Source organism: Rhincodon typus, chromosome 18 (genome assembly GCF_021869965.1).
Source record: "Rhincodon typus isolate 14 chromosome 18, sRhiTyp1.1, whole genome shotgun sequence".
Classification (NCBI taxonomy): Eukaryota; Metazoa; Chordata; class Chondrichthyes; order Orectolobiformes; family Rhincodontidae; genus Rhincodon; species Rhincodon typus.
In genome coordinates, this window is record NC_063349.1 from 29,073,570 (window position 1) to 29,098,037 (window position 24,468).

The window sequence follows — 24,468 nt, forward strand, 5'->3', positions numbered from 1 at the left end:
TGATGTTTCGGGCCTAGACCCGTTTTCTGAAGAAGGGTCTAGGCCCGAAACGTCAGCCTTCCTGCTGCTCTGATGCTGCTCGGCCTGCTGTGTTCATCCAGCTCTACACCTTGTTATCTTTGAAAAATGGCCTCACTTGTTCGTGTTCAGTGACTCCACCTCAGACATACCACTGATTTCTAACAGCCATTTTACTTCAGATTTACAGCATCTTTACTCTCTTTATCCAAGCTAAACTGTTTGTCTCTGAGTAAAACACACACCCCAAACACAAAAAGATAGTTTCCTGAAACCTATCTCCATGGTAGTGGGGTAAAATGGGATGCACCAAAGAGAAAGAATCTAATTGTCACTGACCTTCAAAATGCACCCAATGATCTGTGACCCACCTGACTAATTTTTATCTCTAATAGAGTTAATGGACATCTTTCCCTAGAATTACTGGTTCCAAAAAATCTCTTGCTTTACAAAAAGGGCTTTAACCAGCAAACCTAAACCTTCTGCCTGTGAGGTCTGCCAGAATAATTTACCTGTTGAACAAAAAGACCACAGCACAACTCCAGCACAATGCCTCCAACATTGTAGCTAAATGAGCACGACCTCCGTTTCTTTTTGCCCTTCTAACTCTGACCTTGAAGTACACATGAAAAATAAACATTACCTAGAAAATATTCAAATATTCAAATTAAACTCGATGATTGTGACAATGGTGGCAAGTTTTGAAGTTCATATAGCCATGTTTCAATGTTAAACTTGTTCGCAATAATGTCCAATCTTTACCTAATTGGTTAATCAGTCCTAGCCAGAGGGGAATTGAATTATATAAAGGTTACAACAGAAAGACATAATTCTCGGAGGGATTTGGCAGAGTTGCAAACAACTACTTATTCAGTTCTGCTACAAAACCTCAACTGAAAGGCCCATTTAGGTGCAAAAAGAGGTTCCCATACAAATCACAGGGGAGATGCGGAGGAAACTTCCTCACCCTAAAGTCATCCTGTTCATTTAATTTCTGAACAGTGGTTAGCACTGATGCCTCACAGTGCCTGGGACCCGGGTTCAATTCCACCTTTGGGCGACTGGCTGTGTGGAGTTTGCACATTCTCCCCATGTCTGCGTGGGTTTCCTCTGGGTGCTTCGGTTTCCTCCCACAGTCTAAAGATGTGCAGGCTAGGTGGATTGGCCATGGTAAATTGTCCATAGTGTTCAGGGATGTGTAGATTAGGTGGGTTACAGGGAAAGGGTAGGGGGATGGGTCTGGATGGAATGCTCTGAGGGTCGGAGTGGACTTGTTGGGTCGAAGGGCCTGTTTCCACACTGTAGGGAATCTATTATTCTATGATCTTCACTCTCCCTGTGGCTTAAATGCTTGCAACATTGCCCAAGTCAGGAATTATGGGTTCAAATTTCTCTTCAAACTTCAACACAAAAATCTGGGTGACACTTCTGTATAGCCCTGTGGTCGAAGGGGCGACCTTTTGAAAGAAACACTCAACCAAAGCCTCGTCTACCTTCTCAGGTGAATGTAAAGGATTCCATCACACTACTTCAAATGGCAGTAGTGGTGGTGGAATAGTCAGAAAGAGCTATCATCAGTGTCCTGATTAGTATTCGAAACTCAAATCATCACAAAAAACAAATTGTATGGACATGACTGGATTGTAGCTTATGGGAGTTTCCTGTGTGCAAGTTGTCACCTTATTTCTTATATTACAGTGGCGATTCGCAGCGAAGTACTTTCTGCTTCCCTGAAGCTGTGGAAGATGCTATGTAAATACAAGTTTTACTTTTTAAAGTATGTTTTCATTAGGGATCATTTCTCATTTCAAGATGAGCAATTGCTAGAGAATAACCTAATTAGAAGAAGTGAAATCAAGAAACATATTTCCTATATAAAGGGCAGTGAAAATTTCTGGTTTGCAATTGTTGGATAACTGATATTTTCAAGATTGGGATGAATAAAATTTTGAGAGTTGAGAACCTATCACTGATAGACAGAGTCAAGAACCTATCACTGACAGACAGAGTTGGGGTGTACATACGCCAAGATCTAATGGAATGGCTGAACAGTCTTGAGGAGCTGAATGGACTAATTGAATTCCTCTGACATGACTCCCAAATATGGATTTTCAAACCCTGTTTCTTGACATTTACAAACTTGAATTTCCATTTTACTTAAGAAAGAACCACACCAATTAAAAAGGTGCCTGACCTCATTTTCTTTGCGCATTTGTAACATAAGACCACTTCTAAGAACTAAGAGCACTCGTGTTACAAAACCTTTTGCAAGATGACATTAAGGTTATGCATAATTATCAAGGGCCAGATTTTCAATCCAAATTTGTTCCTTTAATAATGCTGTTATTTTTCAGTAGTATCGCATTAAGCCAACCAATCAGTTTCCTTAGCACTTTCTGTACAATATGGATGTTAGCATCTTTATTTTCTATTTGCAATTACGTATTATATCAGTGTCGTATTTCAAAGATGAAATAAAAACACTACACATCCGAGTGCCATAATTTGCAGGGAATACTTACTCGTTGCCCCAGTCCAGGCGAGCTGTAATGTGACGTTTTACATCTTTCATCCGATCATGTGTCAGATGTCCCACAAGAACCTGCCTACGCAGATCCAGCAGCTCATTCATCACGTGCCACAGTCTATGGAATAAATCCCCTTCATTCTTCTGTCAAAGGAATGGCAAAATACAATAAAAGACTTAGTACACTAAAAAATTAAGAGTCCCTTTCAGAAATTAATCAACACAAACCACAAGTAATTTAGTACAATCCCACAGCATGGTTAAAATTAAAAAAACTCCCAAAACCACTAATGGAGGTAAAAGGCAATTTTAAGAAGCATTAGCAATGTCAAGGGAAAAGCTCATTCACATATGCACATAGACCAGGATAAATTAAGTCTTTGAGGTCACAGTTGTGAATTTAGAATTAAATTAAATCTAAAATAAGGACATCGAGTGGAATTTTCTGGCTCCCCTGATGTTGGGAACAGAGGAGACTGATGCAACGGGGGAACAAAGCGTATACTAAAATGCCAGCATTGGCTTGTGCAGCAATTTGGCAACACTGTTCTGAGTGAAGGTAAGCATGGTCATCACACAAGCTGGGTGGACAATTAAATTCATTAAGAATATTGAAGAGCACTGAAAGAGAGGTGTAGTGGGACTTTCTAGTCAGACCCCAGTTCCCCTACCTGATGGGGGACATATCAATTGACTGGGCACCTAGCCACAGGCCATGGTATCAGCACCCCAGGCAAACCAGCTCGACTGTCCCAACCCATCCTGCCTGGGTGCTGTTATAGCCAACGACCATAAGATATTGAAGCAGAATTAGGCCTTATGGACCATCAAGTCTGCCCCACAATTTGATCATAGCTGACATGCTTCTCAACCCCATTCTCCTGTCTTCTCTCCATAATCCTTCATCTCCTTAATAATCAAGAATCTCTCTTAAATAAATTCAATGACATGACTTCTTCAGCCTTCACCAGCAAGGAATTCCACAGATTCACCACCCTCCTACCAAAGACATTCCTCCTCATCTCAGTTCTGAAGGATCATCCCTTCACTCGAGGCTGTGCCATTGGGTCATCTCCTGTCCAGGCCTCTCAGTATTCTGCAAGTTTCAATGAGACTGCTTTCACCCATTCTTCTAAACTCCATCGAGTACAGACCCAGAGTCCTCAACCTCTCCTCATATGACAAGCCCTTTGTTCACTCTTATGAACCTCCTCTGGACCCCCTCAAAGACCAGCACATCTGTACAGACATTTCCGCTGGTGGCCTGCCTACTGCTTTGTTGAACTTTTAAAATAAAAATGGCTGGGACAGCACCTTCTTGAAGAGCCCTCCCAATAACTAAGCTTGTTGCACAGGCATCACTGAAACTGGAGGGCCCCCTCACTTTCAGTACCTGCCCACTCCCCTTAATTGAACAGCAAACCCTACCAATTAGAAAGATCACCCACACAAAAGCCTGAACTTTCAGCGATCTCAGCACAAGAGGGATCCTGATGCAAAAATAAAGCCATCGCCTGTTTCACCTCTCTCTGGCAAAGATTCAGGCCATCTTTACCTTGTCAGAATTAAAAATTGACAAGGTTCTTTGTCAGACCATTGCAGTTAGAAACAATGGGTGGAAATCAAGAATGAATGACATTAACTCTTTCAGTGACAATGAGGCAATGGATTAAATGATCAACAGAGCTTTCTGAATGTCTTTAAGATGACCGATTGAGATTAGGTAAAAGTTCTCTCAATTAAATACCAAATAGATATTGAAGTAGAAAATCATTTAAGAACACAATTTATTTTGCATAAAGCATTTCACCGGAAAGTATTTTTTGAAATGTGGCTCCCAGTTATACTAGCAGCAGCTGATTTATCTGGACACAGTCCTAAAGGGAATCTGTACTTCAGATTTGGATGTGCCTTTTTTGAGGTAATTTACACATTGATCTGAATCCTCCTACAATATTCCGAGGAAGAGTCAATGGACCCGAAACGTTAACTCTCTTTTGTCCTTCACAGATGCTGCCAGACCTACTGAGCATTTCCAGCAACTTTGTTTTTGTTCCCCCTACAACATTACAACTTTTCAATCATTATTTTCTCTTTCTTGCCTTTTTCTAGAAAAGATGGGTGTTTTTTCAACTCTTCTAACTCATTCAAAATATTTTCCACTAAAATTTTGCTGTGGTGTTAAGATTTTCCATTTCAAATTTCCTTCACTGACACTACTCACCATCCCTCCCAAATGAAAGGAGGTTTTCAAACTATAGTGAAAATTACTGAAGATCTCAGTGAAAAACAAATGGACATTTCTCACGTAACCGGAGCTGGGCAAGCAACTGAACAGCAATTCATTTACTTTCATTTAATTGCAATCCAGAAAGTTCACAAATTGTTTCTAATATGCAGTCTGAAAATATGTTGCAACCCTCCAAATAGCATCCTGTTCTGTGTTGCAAGTTGACTCCTCACCACAGTTCATCATGGTCTAAGATCCGTCGAGTAGAATTATTGCCACAGTCCTCATTCCTGATAAGGACTTACAGGTCTAGAGTGGAGGCGGAGGAGAACTGCCTGGTAGTTGAACTAGAAGAAGCTCTTGTCTTAAGTTAGATGAATTTTCTTGCATGATAAACATTAGGTTTCAGTGCGATATTCATTGCAAAAGAGACTATGAGAAAGAGCATGACATTAGGTCTCACTCCTTCAAGATCCAGAGCAATCCACCCACCCAACTGAGTCTAAGATCAACATATTGGTGGAGCGGTGCCTATCTCACATTAACCTTTTCAGATGATTATACCCTTATACAACATTCTGTATCTGGACCTAATTCAGCAGCATGAGGTTAAGAGTTGTGTAGAATGTTGGGGTAAATTAATCATACAGGCATACAGCACAGAAGAGGCCCTTTGGCCCATTGAATCTGTACTAACCTATCTACACTAATCCCACTTGCCAGCACGTGGCCCATGGCTTTGAATGTAATGATATTTCAAGCGCTTATCCACGTACATTTCAAAGGTTCTGAGATTTTCCACCTTGACCACCCTCCCTGGCAAATTGAAGAAAGCTGGCTTGGTTAATTTTAGAATGGAGGTGCAAGAGAAAGTGCACTACAGAATAGGAGAAATGGGAAAAAAAATAAGAAGCAATTTAACCTTCAGGAAAAGATTTTGATTAGTTGGACTTGACAACTGAAGGCATTGTAAAGAAAATCCCAGGATTTTTGCCACAATCTCCTGCAGTTTTAACTGGACCTGGTGATAATATTAGCTTTATGCTGCGCATTTGCCTGTAACTGAGAAAAAAATGACTGGCAGCTTTGGATCAGCATCCTTTAATGAAAATGATGTCAATCCTTTTTGATCAATTGAAATACTCACTAACCGAGTCTGTGACAGATGGTACCTGAGCATTTCTCCAGAGTCCTCCTGACCTGAAATGCCACGTATCCGTGGGAATGTGGAAAATGGATTTAAATAAAGATTTTTCAAAGCAGGTGGTTATGATTTCAGAAAATTTTATGATTTTTTTAAATTCAGCAGAAAGCTGAGCAATGTATTATTGAAACCAACCACCACCCCCCACCCCAGTAAGACTCTGTTTTAATGCACTAGCCAGACTCTCAACAACTGTATAAATAACAGGTCTTAATCAACACATTTATTGGCAATGTTGGGACTTTATTTTATCGATGTGTGCATCTGATCTGGAAAATTGTATCCTGAGAAGACACAGACTGGAACACAGGTACAACTTCTGTGTGCACAAGTGCTTGACAGTATTAGTTCTGTCCTGTTGTGTTTATCAAATTCACTGAAACTGTGTAGTACATTCAAAATCTTAAAATAATGGCAATGGGATAATACGCTACTAAAACAGTGACAGGGCAAGGACTAAGAAAACCACTCAATGTAATGCCAAAGTCATTACTTTCACTGTTTAGCTTCCCATTTTTTAAATACAACTTCCCTCCCATCCTGAACTACAATTTTCTACTATCCCAAAACCACATATCATCTCCTGATCATGTCCTATTACAAGGCTTTAGCAAATGTCCCTTCACAACCAGTTGCTTGATGGTAGCAGAGCATGTTTTTCTACATACTTGAAATTACCATGCACATATTCATCTTCCAACATTTAAGGAACTTAATATTTTGAAGATTAAAATGAATGAGCATGAAACAATGTACAAAGACACTAGAAAATGATTAAATGATCTTTTCTTTCGTTTGTGGGAGGTGGGCATTATTGACTAGGCCAATACTTTTTGGTTCGTTCCAAATTGCCCAGAGGGCAGTTAGTAGTCAACTATACTGCCATAGGTCTGGAGTCACATGTAGGCTGGCAGATTTCCTTCCCAAAAGCACTTTAGTGAACCAGATGTGTTTTTACAATTGACAGTTACATGATCACTATTACAAAAGCTTTTGATCCCCGATTTTTTTCTGAAAGCAAATATCATCATTTGTCACAGTGAGATTCAAACCTACATCCCTTAAACACTAGCCAGTGGTTCTGGTTTACTTATCCAGTGACATTACCACAACGCCACCACGTCCCATTTGCCTCTCATTATTTCTAATTTGAGCATGAGAAATATTCTTTTAAATCATCTTCTCCCCCAACAATGTTAGCATAAAAAATGGAATCCTTGCTCTACAGTTCTGGCTTAAATGTGAAAGAAGATAGAAATAATATCTACTTTAGCAACAGAACAAAAGATTTATACCTTTTAATGGTGTGAGAAGAAATGAAACACAACGGAGGAGGTTAGACTATGCATCAACCTTATCCTTGAAATTGATACATTTTATGTCAGCTGATTTTTAGATGCCCTGCTGCTTTAATCCCCTTCACCGTACTGGTTTAGTTGTCACAACCTTGCCAAGGGCATGAAGAAACGTGACATGACATATTGCATTTTGCCTGAAGTGGAAGCCAAGCTTACCCATAAAGGCAGCCGGAAATGGCCCAGCCAGTAATAAAGTACACTTCAACAGCTTTTAACCATCTCTAAAACAGTGGGTAGATTTCAAGCGGGCAGAGATTTAGCTTTGGGTATTGTTGGACAGCCAATGCTATTTTGCAATTGTGTTCAACACTCCGATCAATGAATTGTACCACATTTTTCTCTCTTTCAACTCTACAATGATACCTCAAGCTATCAAAGAGCTGAATAGGAAATTAGAAGGTTTTATTTTTGAGGTACTGAACTTCCTGTCAACTGTGATGTATGGAGACAAACTATCTTTCATCAGACAGCCGTTACGGTTATAACTAGCACTCTTTAATTATTAGGATTCAGAGGGGCTAAGCACCACACAAGATTATCTTCACAAAAATTTCTGTAGTCTCGATTATATTTAATTAAATAGCCTTCTCCAAAAGAAATGTTATTGAAGTTAAAACAAAACACAATGTTCCTGTTGATTATTGAAGTCTAACAAGTATGCCAATCAGAAAGGTATAATTTTTAAACCCATGAATATAATTTAATGTATTTATATTTTCAACCTACTAACCCACTAGCAGTACAAAAATGATTTGGTATTTAACCCACACTGTTGCCGCTTCAACTGTCAGAATTAATAAAGATGTCTTGTCTGCCTATTCAAACAGTATGCAAGTGTCAAAAATTTTCATTTGTGAGAAGAATATCAATGTGCGATGATTCATTAAAGCTTATCTATTTTTAAACGTGTGATTAACTGGATGTGCTGCTCATTCAACCTGATTATTTCTCTACGAAAACAATGACAGAATTACTGTAAAATTCCTGTGGTCCCACAGGTTATTGTGCATCTGCAATATTTAATTCATTAATAGAAAGATCACAATACTATGCTCGTCTGGATTCAAGTCAGGGAAAATGTGCAGAATTGGAGAAGACTCATTAACTCATCAGTATATCTCAGGATATAATGGGATCAAAAAGGAAAAAAAAACTATTACCACATAAAGCTGTTTCCACATAATCCCCCATTCTCGTAAAGTTCCTGTCATTTCTGTGATGACAGTGTCTTCTGTTGGAATGATTGTTTCAAATTGCCTGTGGTTGTGAAAGAATACATCATCCATGAGCTGACTGTCATACATTTGCAACATGTCACAAAATTACTGGGCTGTTTCACTTTGAAGCTGTGCATTTTAGTTCTTTAAAATTAGAGAACAATTTAAAATTCGACCTTGTTAACTTAAAGGATGGAAAATCATTCCATTGACTAAAACAATTCCACTCAAAATGTTATACTTCATCAAGTCCTACAAGCGACTACACAACATTCCTAAATATATTAACATTTAACAATTTCTTGAAAGATGCATTCAACAAAGATGCTCAGATTGTACAAAACACAACTGCACCAAGCGAGATTTCCCTGTGGTAAATGCAGCTACCCATTCAGTTGAGTACAGTATAGAGATGATCATAAATCAAGTTCAACTCCTTCATTCTTTGCTTATGATGTAGAATCCAATAAGCTCAAGTTATATTTTTGGATCTCAGCATAAATTTTCCCCAGTTTTTAGAGTGGTTTATGAAGCAGCAATCCAACCTATTTCCTTTCTTGTTTTTTTTTAAACCTATTTAAATTCCGTAAACTTTGTTTGGATAAATATACAGCATATCCAAAAGATGTTTTTTATGCTACCTGTCACCCAGCAGAGACCCAAATTATTGAGTTAACATTTAAGAACCTGTGTTGCCTCAAATTCATCACTTGATAGATAGACTTGTGGACAATGGGAACAATAATCACTGGGTCAAAATCAACAGGTCCTGTGACTCACTGTCACATTTAAGTGCAGCATTTCACAGAATCACAATTGTTATGGCGCAGGAGGATGCCATTCAGCCCATCGTGCCTGCGCTTGCTCTTCAAACGAGCATTGTTGCCAATTTCCTGCTTTTTCCTTATACACTATTTCTATCCAAAAAATCATCCAATACCCTCTGGAATGCTTTGATTGAACCTGCTTCTATCCAACTTCCAGGCAGCTCATTCCATCCTCTAACTACTCACTGTGTGAAAAACCTTTTCTTTTCTCATATCCCCTTTGCTTCTTTTGCACAACACTTTAAATCTAAGCCATCTAGGTCTTGCTTCTTTTAAGAGCAGGAACAGGCTCTCCTTACCTTCTCTACCAGCCCACTCATGATTTTGAAACCTCTATTAAATCTCCTCTCAGCCACCTTCACTCAAAGGAAGACGGTCCCAATCTCTTCAATCTATCCTCAAAACTGAAAGTTCTCATCCCATGAACTATTCTTGTAACCCGCTTCTGCACTCTCTCCAATTTGTTCACATCTTCACTGTAAGGTTGCACCCAGAACTGTACACAAAATTCCAGCAGAGGTCTCACAAGTGTCTCCTCCAAGTACAATAGAGGAATTAAGTCAGAGAATGATGCTTTCTGCTGATCTAAATGGGGTCTTGTTAGGAGGACAGTCACCACCAATCTCAAAACCAGGTCATTGGTATCAGAAAGGGATAGGGAATAGACCATAGCTGGAAATGGGTTTCTAATGCTCCCTCTTCTTTGTTGCTAATCTTGCAGACCACGAGAATCCAGGTTATGCCAAATTAAAACAGTTTACCAGACTGTTAATCTCAGTACCCAGGTAGATGCGGGACCCACCTGGGCACTCAAGTTTGACTATGGTCAAAAGATAAATTTTGTTTGAAAAATAACATCTTCATTGTTCCTCCAAAAGGAAAGGAGAGATGGAGTACTGAACATTAGGACACAGAGGCCTCTACTACAAGAAAAGAGTCACCAGCCTGTTCGTAATTTCAACAATTTAACAAATGCCAGTGACGAACTTCTGTTAACTCCAGCACCTATTGGGTGTATTTAAACAAGATAACTGCTACTAACCATGCAGATTGGCATGGTGAGCAATGGGGTCATGAACATGTGTATTCTAGCATTGATATCAAGGAATTGACCGTATAGATTTTACTGTTAAATTTAGGCGGAAGGTCAAGGAGAATTATTTTTAAAATTAATTTGCTTGCAGGATGTGTGTGTCAGAAGTCAAACCACCATTTGTTGTCCATCCTTAATTGCTCTGGAGAAGATGGCGTTAAGCTACCTTCTTGTATTGCTGCAGCTCATGTTGCATAAGAACACCAACATTCTGTTAGGAAGTATTTTCCGGAATTTTGACCCAGAAAGAGAAAATAAATGTGATTATACTTTCAAGTCAGGATGTTGTGTGGCATTGAGGGGAACTTGCAGGGAGTGCTTCCATACATCTGCTGCCCTTGTTTTTCCAGGTAGTTGAGGTCTGGAAGTGGAAGGTGCTATCAAGGATATCTTTGAGAATCATTGCAGTGCATCTTGTAGGTGATACACACTGTTGCCACTGTGCATCAGTAGCGGAGAAAGTCAATGTTTTAGGTGGTGAGTGGGAGTGCCAATGGGCTGCTTCATCCTGGATGGCATTGAGCTTCCCGAGTGTCATTGATGTAACATTCATCAGGCAAGTAGAGAGTAGTCCATCTCACTATTGATTCATGCACAGTAGTGGCAGACTAGCTTTCCGGAGACAGATGTGTTACTCAGTACAAAACTCCTGCCCCTGCTGTTGTAGCTAAGATACTTATATGGTGAGTCCAGTTCAGTTTTTGGTGAATGGTAACTCCCAGATTTCGACAGTGAGAGATCCAGTAGTGGTAATGCCATTGACTGTGAAGTGGAGATGGTCAGATACGTTGATGAAATTATTGATAAGCTAAAATGTCAACCCTGTTTTGCTCTACAGACGTGAGCCAACTTGCTAGGTTTTCCACCGTCTTATTCTTATTTCAGGTCTTACAGTTTGCACATTTGATTATTCACAAATGGTGGGAAACATGAGCAAGCATCCTCATCTGACCTTGTGCTGGCAGGGTGGCTGGGGAAGATAGAGACAGAGACACAGAGGGACAGGGACAGAGACAGATATCAAGTCATGCAGCACAGAAACAGACCTTCAGCCCAACTCGATGCTGACTAGGCTTCCTAAACTGAACCAGTCCCATTTGCCTGCATTTGGCCCATATCCTTTTTAACCTTTCCTATCCATGTACCTGCCCAAATGCTTTAAATGTTGTAAATGTACTCACCTCTACCACTTCCTCTGGCAGCTTGTTCCATACGCACGCCACCCTGTGAGAAAAAGTTGCCCCTCAGGTCCCTTTTAAAATCTTTCCCCTCTCACCTTAAGCCTGTGCCCTCTAGTTTTGGATTCCTCCACCCTAGGAAAAAGACCTTGGCTATTTACTTACCTATGCCCTTCATGACTGACAGAGAGAGAGAGAGAGACAGAGACAGAGACAGACAGAGACAGATTGGTCATTATGCTGCTGAAAATAGTTTGTGCCAAGTCCCTACCCGGGGGGCTTCCTGCAGATATGTTCTGAGACTAAGTTCATTGACCTCCAACAACCACGACCATCTGTTTTTCTTCCTGTTAGGACTCTAGTCGGTAGAGAATTTCACCTCCGTTCCCACTGACTTCCATCTTGATTTTATTTTGCCACACTTGGTCAAATACTGAGTGTCAAAGACAATTACTTATGCCTCTCCTCTGTAGTTGAGAAGTTTTGCTCATGTTTAAAATCAATGTTACAATGATGTCAGGAGCTGAATGGCCCTGGCAGAACTCAAACTGAGTGTCAGTGGGTGGTTTATTGCTAACCAAATACTGTTTGACAGCACTGTTGATAACTTTGCTGATGATTGACAGTAGACTGATTGAGCAATAATTGGCTGGGTTGGATTTGTTCTGCATTTTGTGTGGCTGCCCAAGTTTCTGCATTGTTGGGTAGGTGCCAGTGTTGTCGCTCTGCTGGAACAGCTTGGCTAGGAGGTGTGGCAAGTTCTGCAGCAATAGTCTTCAGTATAAATTGCCAAAATGTTATCAGGGTCCTTGGCTTTGTGGTATCCAGCTGTTTCTTGATATCATGTGTGAGAACTGAAGGCTGACATCTGATGCTGGAAACCTCAGGGACAGGCCAAGATGGATCATCCGTTTGACACATCTGGCTGAAGAGAGATACAAATGTTTCAGCCTATTCTTTTCACTGACATGCTGGGCTCCACCATCATGACAAAGAGGTTATTTGTAGAGCCTCCTCCTTCTCTGTTTAATTGTTTAATTGTCCATTACATTCATGACTGGGTGTGGCTAGACTACAAATCCTTGGCCTGATCACTTAGCCCTGTTTATTGCATGCCTTGATAACCCCAAAGGAAATTCCAAGATTTGTGCAGAAAGTTAAGGCTGAATTATGCTCTAACCAGCAAAGTATTTAAGTTTAGTCCCAGAAACAACATTAGATTTAAATGCATTATTTCTTATCATCAAAACTATGAAATTAACGGATTAAGGAGGTCATATTAAGAAGGTTTTTTTGTTATCTGTACTTGTGTTTTAACCTTTCAAAATTCAGCATCAAGTTAGTGATCATGCAGCCAATTAACTATTCAGTTTCATGTTTTATTATTCAAGTGGCAGAAATCCAAAACAAAAAAAAATGCAAAGTCAACAGTTGCCATCAAAAAGGCTTGGATTAAAGGCATCAAAAAAACCTGGGAAACCTGGTTATGAAAACCTGGTTATGGAATGGACATAGATATACATATATTTTGAACCTCATGAAAAGAATGCTTTTCAAAGCAAAAGATACAGCTACAGCAGCAATAACATTGTATTTGCAAGGAAGTAGTTGCTTGGACAGAGAGTGAATCTGAAGCACATTCTGAGGGAGGGCCATCCTCCAGCAGGTGAGTATTAAAAAAAGAAATGGTTTGAACACAGTCAGAGAATGTGACAGAGGAGCAATAGCCTTTGTCATCTCCCTCTTCCTTTGAAATTTCTCTCAAGAGTGTGACGTGCAATCATCACAAATGGAGTGCTCTTCAAGGAAAAGTCTGAAACTACACAACTGTTGCTCGATAAAAAAAAGTTCAACCGGCCATAAAGTATCCAAGAGAAAACCACAGTGCCAATAGCTGGTGGGACAAGTGATTTTGGCTGCAGACTAGAATTTGAAGAATCTGCAAGTCATTTTTCCAGAGCTTGAACTTTAGCTTTGACTTCCTCTATCCTTTTAGCAATGTTTAAGTCCTGTACGATCAAGTAATTTCATATCAATAACTCATGGAATTAGCAATATCATCTTCCTTTTTTAGTTTAAACTTTTTGTGGCCAGTGGAAGAGTAGGACATGAAAATGAATCAGTTCACCCTTCCTAACTGGGTTATAACATGTATAAATCACGTATAAAGATACGCGACTGCTGTCAGGGAGAGATTGGATGAGGTAGGAGTGGAATTCATGTCGCACATTCTTCGTTGAGAGCAAGTTATTCAATGGATAAGAGAATGCAATTGTCAACCACACTTATTATGTGCACTTAGCACTTGGATATAGAAGGAAATGCAGCAGCTATTTCTGCTCATCATGTTTATTGTTGTCTTTAGAAATCCTATGAAGAAAATAATTTTCAGGGCATAATACCCTCTCAAATGTTGTTCTTGAAAGCCTCCAGTTGGCAGCTCATTTGATCACAAATGGAGAACAATTACAGACCATGGAGAATGTTTTGTTTGGTTACATAAAACAATTTTTTTCCTGTGTGGATCTGTGATAATGGTAATTACTGTAGCAATTCAGTATGAGAACTGTGCAAATCAATATTTTACAAAAAAAATCCTAATGCTACTTGGGTAGCCAATACAGCAAACACAGTCTTTTCTATTATGTTTTGACATTGAACTTACCCTTTGTTTTTGACATTTGCATTTTTCAAGTGAATGTAGGTAGCTGGGAAAATTCCCTATAAAAAAAAATGAAATATTTTATGTTTGAAGCAGCCTTCTTACTTCTAGGACACACAATTCATTATTACGAACCACATGTTACAAATAAGCGACACTTAACACAACTTGCAATGTAAACCTCAATTTGTTAATTTTGAATTACCACTGGTAATAATGAATGCATGATAGATCAAAAACAATTTTTCTGCTCAATACTAAAGCCTGGTGTGCATCCAGCTTATAACCTGCTGACTGTGCAAGTTTCTTTTTTGAATAATTGTGACTTCATTTGGTGGAGAATTAACACCATGGACTAGACCACTAAAACACAATAATATCAACAGTGATGGTGAAAACAAACTGGCTGGTATACAAAACAGGAACAAGTAAAAAAAAACTTTCACTTCTAATTGTAAATTTTCTAAAGTTTTTTTTTAAAAATATCAGTACTTTGAACCAAACCTTGGGCAATTGTCAGAGGACACAAGTTTATTTTTTACATTGGAAAAGCGTGAAGAATTCAGGGCATTGTGGATGAGACGATGGCTCAGTAGTCAGCACTGCTGCCTCACAACACCAGGGACCCACGTTCAATTCCAGCCTTGGGTGATTGTCTGCATAGGTTTTTGGCGGGTGCTCCAGTTTCCTCCCACAGTCCAAAAATGTGCAGGTTGGATAAATTGGCCATGCTAAATTACTCTGTAGTGACTAGGGATGAGCAGGCTAGGTGGATTAGCCATGCTAAATGCAGGTTTACAGGAATAGGGCAGGGGGTTGTTGTGGTCTTCGGAACATTGGTGCAGACTTGACGGACCGAATGCCTCTTTCTGCATCATAGGGATTCTATGATTAAGAGCTGTTGCAAAAAGAAACCGTTAGGTACCATCGAGGTACAAAATGAAAAACATTCCAATATACACACCTTAATACTTGGACTTTTTAAAACAAATCCTCTGTACCAGCCTATACAAAGAAACAAAATAGAAAAGACAAATTAAAGTTCTTGTATTAAATTTTATAACAGCAGTGCTGGAATGTACCTCCAAACAAGCAGTGACAAAATGCTGCAGGGAACTGGCATCAGGATGAGCCTACTACGGGACCCCCTCAAGTCTGCAAAGCCACAGCCTGATCTCTTCTTTGTAGATTCATGTCTCCTAATTTGCACACAACATTCATGGACATAAGGTACAGCAACTACCAGGGTGGGCAGGTATATGACTAAACAGGAAATTGAAAAGTTGATGTCAGCGTGATGTCTCGAAAATGGCAGCCTGCCGTTTCCCTGATCATGCAAATGCACTTGCACAGAAATATGAACTAAATGTACCACAGAAAGGTCGTGTCAGTCTGACGATAAGCTAGGATGCCTTCATTGTATTAGTTATTAGTTATTTTTAAAAAAGTCCTTCAATCTCTTTATTTTACCCATGCTTCCTTACTTCAATCTGAATTTTACCCTCATTCTTTCCCTCTCTGTACCTGAATTGACATTGAATTCACCTAATCACATTTACACTTTCATCACAGTCATTAAACCATTAATCTTTCAATCCTTCAATCTGCTAGTTTAGGTTATACATAATTGCTTTCCCTATTCACTAAAATCTATAATTAAGGGTGACCACATAACTACTGTTGATTGTTATAAAAGCCCATCTGGTTCACTAACCTTACCTTCTTTACATGTGACAATGTGTAATTAAAAAAATACAAAAATACATCCGCTAACTCATTTCCCTCAACACGCTGTTATCAGCATACATTTTAAACAAGCAGTCACATGAAACAGTCAAGGTTAGACAGGAAAGGGCAAGACTAGTTAATGGAAGATTGTATTCACGGAAAATTATGGGCCTATGTTTGAGAAATCTGTTTGAATTATGTGTTCAAGTCAACATAAGACATCATGGCATGTCTTGTACCATTTGTCTAAAATTAGTCAATTAAGTGCAAAGGGGAATTTCTGCAATCTTTTCCACAAAGTTGAAAAACATAATGCCAGAAGCCATCTAAACCCTCAAAACTGGCCACACTGCCACATTGAAAAAAATACCCAATGAGTGCCGCCATGAATTTTGTCTATTTACACCACTTTGAGAAAGCTCAAAACATTTTTCTGGTGCAAACCCCCAGTCGAATCCTTTCAAGAACGTTTGACATTTTAAAATTTTTCTAAGAACTTAATGAACACCTAAAATAAATCTAGCAAGTAGTTTTCCATTGTTATTTAAAATAATTTTCAGTTACATGCAATCAGCGTTCTCTTGTGGTGAACCCAAACAACTATTTGAAAATACTCAATTTATGTAATTCATCTATTTTAAATGTATAAATAAACAAATTAGGCATTAGCTATAATTCAATAAATAAATTCAGTAAGTATTAAATGTATCAAGGAAGACTTCTTCAATGTGGAAAAGTATTCACAATGCAACAAAAGAAAGACAGAAATTTATACAGCACTTTTATCATTATGAATCACATAGCAAGGAACTTTGTAGATTTTGTGATATGTCTCACAGTCAGTATATCTTGATAATAGCATATAATATCATTACTGCATAACGTCACATGGCCCGAGTACAAAGTTTCATGCTCTATCTTACCATGGATCACTTGAAACATGACAGTCTACTGGAAGCATGCTCCTCTGTTGTACTTAATTACTTAATATTAGCCCAGATATTTCTGTGCTTGAGGAAGGCAACATTTTTACATAAGAGTTTCTGGGATTCTTTCAATACTACAATATCCACAGCCAGTTTCTTATGTTACAGGAGATAAAATTAGCATTGCTACATCAGGTTAAATAAAAAGTGTTGGAGGTAAACTCAATGTAGGAGCATTACAACATTCAAGTTATCAAGTCACAAAGAGATAGTAGGACAGACGATGGAAAAGCATTGTCAGAGTTAAATTCTAAGGAGCATCTTAAAGGATGAAAGATGTTACAGGGTGAGAAATTCAGAGCTTGCGGCCTTGACAGCAGCTACATGTGGCAAAATGATTTCCACTGGAAATGTCCAAGGAGCTAGAATCAGTGCTCAGGTAGCTCAGAGGATTGTAGAATTTAGGGGAGTGAGAGAGATCAGGGACAAGGCTATGGAGAAACGTGATGACAGTGAAAATATTAAAACTGACTGGGTGACAACTAGGGATCTAATGTTGATCAATAAGTACAGATGTGGCAGATGAATGGGACTTGGTGCACATGCAGCCAAGTTTCCTCATCTGTGTCTTTAATGTAAAGGACATAGGCAAAAGTTTCAACGACCCTCAACTGAGGAGGCACAAAGTGTCAGACTGGCTAGGATTTTGATATCAAGAGGAAACAGACATCAGTGAGGGTTTCAGTAGCAAGTGAGTTTACGTAGTGTCAGTCAGTTGATACAATAGAGTTCAAAGCTGAGCACTGGCACATTTGTGTGGCTCGAAGATTAACCAAATATGAGAGCAAGACTGCGGACAGTGTGGGTTAAGCTCTGTGAAAACTGCCAGGAAGAGGGTGGACTCAGTGTGTAGGGAATCTGGCAGAGCCAATGGTGTTGGGTCTTCTGAATATTTAATTGGAGGAGTTTTCTGCTCAAAGAGTACTGGATGTCACACAGAGTTTGATAACTTAGAGACAAGCGGCAAATGTTGTCAATATACTGATGGAAACGGATGCTGCATTTTCAGATTATATTCTTGAACTGAAACTGTTAGTAACAAGTTTTAAAAACTCAAATTGCACAGGAAAAATAAACTTCAATGTAATTTAATCACGTTCCAGGAAGCACACTACCATAAATCAGTAAAAGAAAACATTCTTAAGACATTGACCTGGAGTTTGCGTTGTTTAGTGCAATTTACCCAAATTAGTCAGCCCACAGACAAGATACAGGAATTTCAACCACAAATCACAAACAGAATTAAACTAAGCTCCCAAGTCCTTTTGTGCTGATGCCAGTCCCCTCTGAACACCAGCTTTGCTCCCAGATTTAATTGGTCACAATGACCCATTTCTGTTAATTGTGCCAATCGAGAGGCTTTGAAGAGGCTCGTGTTTAGGCACAAGGATATTAATGGACACCCTGTTACAAGATTTAAATATTAAACATTATCTACTTTCCTCTGGTAGTGAGAACAGCAAATAAAACATGGCTCTCTATATTTTTGTTTTAACAGTCAATTTCAGTTATTTAAAATCAAGTTACTTACAGACGGTAAACAAGGGACTGTGTTGTAAAAATCCTTATTTCTTCCAGCAAATCTATTTTCACCCGTATTATTAAACCTACTCAAATATTTAAATAAACATTACTGAAATTTTAAAACAATATCTTTATGTTCTAAAATGTAGCTGGATTGATTCCTCTGCACAATCTTATAGTCTACAATATATAAATGTTGGAGCAGAAACCTGAGTGAGAAAAGAAATCACTTTGGGGCAACTTTGAGAATGATTTGCATTGGATTGCTGATTGCAGCAATAGCTGAAAATTTCGGTGATGTAGTTTCTTTAATATAAAGTCAGCTCTATAATCAGATGTGTGTGTGGACACAGGTGAAAACAAATTCTAATCTACAAAAGCTTTTCCAGAATAGGAAGTTTACTGGTAAACTCACCATCACATTTTTCCAGTATCTGAACTGTGTCGCCCACTTCCAATGGTAAGCCATGAGGAACTGTTCCTCGAAAACCAGCTATCACTGAAAAGAAGGAAATTGAAATGTTTATTTATTGCATGAAAAATATTACAAATTATAAAGTATAATTAAATGACATTGTAAGAGTAATGGTTTTCCATGCACTGGAAGCATTTAGCCACCACAATTTAACATTCACATGATTTAGAAATATACATGTTGATCAGTCATTTGAGTGAAACATTTTTCTTCATATTTGGATGACCTTAAATCAGTCCAACTGCATTGTGCAATAGGAATTAAAATGAAAATTTTGTTAACAGTAGAAAATTCTGGAATTACTCAGCAGGTCTGGCAACATTTATGGGAGGGAGAAACAGAGTGAAAACCCAGATCAATAAGATTTCATTGTGTTCCAAAAAATTACTTTTTTTCCATCACAGATTCTTCCAAATTTGCTCAGCATTTCTAGCACATTCTGTTTTTATTTCCAATTTCTGTCATCCACAGCTTTCATAAAAATGCATTTTGACAAACATGACCTGAGCATCAAATTTACTTCATTAAAAGCAGGGCTTTTCAATTCTTATCAACAAAATCAAGTTTTGATACATAATATGGTGGCAAGAGTTTGTTCTTCAAGCCATGGGTCAGTAAAGGATGGAGGATTCCATTTGTCAAATTTTGGTCTTAAAACTACAATTAGAGTTATTTGTTTTCCAAAATATCCAAGAGAGACAATTATTCTCCCCTTTTCTTCTGTATCTTTTGATTTCATATGCTCAGATTTTAATTCATTGCTACTCCAACATAATTTCCAAGTTTGGGTTTGATTATAGGTGGCAATGCAGAGCAGAAACATTTCTCAAGCATGAAGTCATCAAATAATCACTTTGCTCTTTGTGGGACCTTACTGTCCAGAAATTAGTCCCTCCAGTAATTACATTTCAAAACTATTCAAACAGCTGTAAAACACTTTACAGTAGACTAAAGTTGTAAAAGGTGCAATATCAATTGCATTTTTCCTCTCAGCAATAACCAGGACATTAATTATTTACGTAATTTTTTCTGTTGATTGAGATATTTCAAGTGATAAAATCTTGACCTAAGTTTTTCAAAACTTGATTAAGAATCATTATCACTCGAGACAAAGAATTGTGCAGCATCTGATATGAAACTATTTACCCAACCGGTAACTAAAGATGGAAATAAACAGCACTTTGGTTAGGAGGTCTCATTCCTTATGTCCTGTTGTTCCAAGGACAATGTGCATTCTCAAGACCAACTCAACAACTGATGCATCTCAAATGTATTTCAATTAAATAATCTATAAAGAACTGAGGAAGAGTTCTGCAGAAGGGTCATCGTACCTGAAACGTTAACTCCAATTTTTCTTCACAGATGCTGCCAGACATGCTGAGCTTTTCCAGCAATTTCTGGTTTTGTTCCCGAATTACAGCATCTGCAATTCTTTCAGCTTTTAACCTATTAAGTCTTGTTGATTTGGCAAGGGTGCGGTTCATTATGATCATTCTTCTGTGGAACTTGATCTACCCTTGTCAAAAATAGCAATTTTATGCTCCTCCAAAAGGATACACATTTTCTGCATTAAAATCCAATTATCACAACAACTTAGCCTTGCTAATTTTTATTTCCAAAATATTTAACAATAGGCTATTTTGGTATTTCCCAATATGCTACACAAATCAGGACTGTTTTGCAATTACGAGGCTTAAAAAACTTTTGCTTTGGGACTCTTTCAGAGAAATTCATAGTTAGCATGTGACATGCTCTGAAGTTCAGCTGACAATTGGTGGGTGGTTTGATTGTTAGAGATTTAAGGTAGCACAGAATGCTTTACTGGGAAAAGAGAGCAAGGTGTTTACACTTGGAGGCAATGGCAGCAGCTACGTGCTAAAAGGAGGTAGACCGAGTCTCAGAAGTCACAGAAAAATGCCGAGAATATCAGGTTGTAAACATGGTATTTTAAACTGTCCATTTACTTTCAAGATAATAAAGGAAGTTAGATTCTCTGATATACCTCATCAGCATTTCTTCCTTGACACTATGCCCATGTGATTCACACTTCTGTACAGTCAGATTTTGAGGGGAGGAAGGTCTGAGATATCCTGAGAAACACAGGTAAGACTTGACAATAAGACTTTGTGATTCACCATAAAGAAAGATGGGTCGTAGTTCATGCTTAGATCGAAAACCTCAAATTCCTGAAGATTTTAAACAAGCCTGCAAGATTCTTGTATGAGACGAATCATCATTGGGGAAAAAAAAATCTCATTGTAAAGGAGAGTTCTAAGATTAAAAGCTCTCAAAGTAAAGAGAACAAAAGTAAACAACCAGGAGCCAAGGATCACCGTAATTTGGTTCGAGGAAGAATTGAATGCCGACTTAAAAGGAAGTTATAAAGTATACCCATGAAGTGTACTTTCAATTGTGGTAAAAGAATAAGGGGATTGGTCTATTGTAAAGAATATAAAGTAAATGTTGCTGAGAGTGTTTAGTTGGTTGTGCTTTTAGTTTTTTGAGGTTTTGGTGAACCTTGTTGTACAATCCTTTCAGTTAATTTGAAGTTATTTTTAAAAATAGTTTTTTTTTCTACACAGGTTATAAGTACACAAGATCATAACAGAATGTGTAATATAAGCCAATGATATTACAATGATAATTAAGATTATTCTAATTGGACTTGAAACATTAACTGTTATTCTCTCCATTCCACATTTTCTCCAGCACTTTGTCTGCACAATTGAGACATTAAAATGGTATAATTCCAGAGTAGGAAAAATACATTTCTACACAACCACAGCATATGATGTTATTTCTCAATTCTGGGATCAGTATTAAACTGGAGGGCTTCAATTTTGGGTCACAGTTCAGCCAAGAATTGCAAATTCATGATCAAATGCATTTCAGCTACTTACAGAAATCACACAACGCATGCAATTTTAATCCAAGTGCAAATGCCAGAAAATTAGAGTCAAAAGACTGATGGTTATGGAGCTGCTTTTCACAGAGAACTCCAGCTGAAAATACAGACCATCCAAACTTGAAAACTCAGATTTGGTAACCATGGCTCTGCCAGTTCTATGAATTATTCAACGATAGAAAAATCAAAATCAGTAGAAACCACGAGTGTTTTTCTTCCTGTTGTATACAGATCTGGAAGGATCTGAAAAGGCTCAAGAATTGTTTGGGTGCAATAATCAGAATCAACTATGACAATGTCAAGAAAACTGAGTGAGAATAAAGCAGGGTCTCATGGGAGACAGAGCTAAGGGTATGTACTCCCAGCAGTCTTTGAAGTAATGTACAATTTTCTTCCAAATTGTAAATTGCTGCAAAGATGCAATAAACTACACTTTGTTTACACTACAATATTCTTCTAGTTAAACCTCACACAGAAGCCACACTCTATGAAACAAAACAGATTGCAGGAATCTGGAAACATATTTACAAACATGATTACAAATTTGCCTAAACACATGCACAGAATCAGAGAAAAAATTGGGCTAGATTTTCCGAGCAGTGGCAATCTGCTCCTATCTTTTTAATATGAAGAGTGAACTCCACAATTCTGGCAGGAGGCTCTGATGACAGCTCCTGCAGAAATGTGGAGGGTACCTTCAACTTAACTATATCCTCATCATGAAGGATAGTCAGAAGAAGGCAATAGCCCCTTTCTTTCATGGCAGTACTTGCTGTAGTCTGTGATAAAACAATGAGATGACTGTAAAAGTCATTTGGCAGAATGCCTCATTACCAGAACTTTCCGACAACTATCAGGACGTCACTTAGCTGGTGGTGAGAGGGGCACTACCTGTGAAATTCTTCTTGTACACCCAGTCTGTCTGGAAAACCGCACACTGCCCTCTAAGATGCTGCCAGTGGATACAGATTGTCACACATCACTTTTTGAGATATGCCTTTGCAAAGGAAGTCTGGAGAAAGATGCAATGGTTTTTGCTGAGGTTCATTTAGAGCAGCTCCATGACACAGGGCTCTGTACTTTACGGTCTGTTCCCTGGGACACGCACCAAGACAAACATGGGCTGTGCCTGGGGGACCATCAACCTAGGGAAGGACACTCTTTGGTCTGCCCAAAACTTGTTGGTCTTCCAGAACAAGGAGTTGACCCCAACCGAAAGTTGCAAACTGGCACATTCTAAAGTCCAGGACGACATATTGAGGGATGCAGTAAAGCTTGGGGCAGCTGCCACCAAGGCGCAGTGGGGAAAGATCACTGTCTAAGGTACGCCTGCTGAAGTTAAATCGGGGTCCATTCAGTTAATGGACCCTCCCAGCATCTCAAATGTACAGGAATATAATCTTGCACAAGTAAGGGATGCTTTTGGTTTGTTTGGATAGAGTCAAACTCCAATGTTTGCTTGTTTCCTTGATATGCTACTATACAGATCCAAACTGCATTTGTGACTTTGGGTGTGTGTATATATAAAAGATATTTCTGTGAAAAGTATATTTTTGAAATAAAAAGCATCTCAGACAGCCACTTTGATAGTTCCTCTGAAAAGGTATGTGTAAAAGTTCAGTGAGAGGTTAGGTAACTCGGGTGTTGCATGCCAGATAAGTGATTGCGTGTTTTAGGTACCTCAGGATGGGCAGGGGAATATGTGGTCAAGTGGGGAAGTGGGGTTGAGGGGCAGGGTGGTAGTTATCTGATCCTGGGTTCAGAAGTGGTGATGCAAGATCCAGTAATGGTGTACAGGTGGGAGAATTGTCCATCGGGGTCTTCATTTTCTTGGGGAACTTCCTTGGAGTCTGCTATGTAGGGGGTTCTGTACGGCCCCAATGTGCAACTCTTTTTTTTCCCCTGTAGAGACTATTATTAGGCAATTGGAAAATGAGGCCAGAGTCCTTAAAAGTTTATAAATCAGCAATACTTTAATCGTTGAAATTGAAGGCAACACCAGCAGAGAATGTTTTCATTCTGAGCTCAAGCTTTAAAAATGCTTTTAGTTGAAATTGTCACAAAAATAATTACAAACCGCCTACATCATTAAGATGTTTCAATTCACTGAGTAACCCTGCCCTAAGAGGAAACAATTATCCTGAAAATAAACATGCTGGTCTTGCAAGATTGATCTCCTGCCCTGAAGCCACACAAAACAGTTTTACTGAGTATTGCTGTTGGCAGAGTTCAATATTTGGTCGATTAAAGATATGATTGACTAAGGTCAAGTAAAAATCAAGGTTATACACACAAAAGATAAGCTAACATGTTAGATCTGTTCTCATTTACAAATGCTTTAAACTGAACATAGGATTGCATAAGCATTCGTAATACAGGAGTGGTACAGTTTACATGTTAACCACAAAAATGGAATTATATAATTTTGCTGCCACCACACTATCAAATTCAAAATGACACTATTCAAAATTCTGTTGAGCACTCTGTCTTCCCCCCCAACACATCACCCCACTAACGATGCTCCAACATACCTCTA

The 24,468-nt window shown here is 38.6% G+C and overlaps 1 protein-coding gene across 5 annotated transcripts in view; it reads right to left on the reverse strand.

Annotated features, from left to right (window-relative positions):
* Positions 1 to 24,468, reverse strand: part of LOC109917580 (dedicator of cytokinesis protein 4) — a 410,977-nt gene that overhangs the window by 289,051 nt on the left and 97,458 nt on the right. For all 5 annotated transcript variants that reach the window (XM_048607674.1, XM_048607672.1, XM_048607673.1 and 2 more), the window contains exons 2-6: positions 18,968 to 19,051; positions 15,279 to 15,319; positions 14,318 to 14,373; positions 8,498 to 8,594; positions 2,541 to 2,689 (exon numbers count right to left, since the gene is read on the reverse strand). In XM_048607674.1, coding sequence (XP_048463631.1) covers positions 2,541 to 2,689; positions 8,498 to 8,594; positions 14,318 to 14,373; positions 15,279 to 15,319; positions 18,968 to 19,051 — 427 coding nt within the window. The remainder of the gene's footprint in view (positions 1 to 2,540; positions 2,690 to 8,497; positions 8,595 to 14,317; positions 14,374 to 15,278; positions 15,320 to 18,967; positions 19,052 to 24,468) is intronic.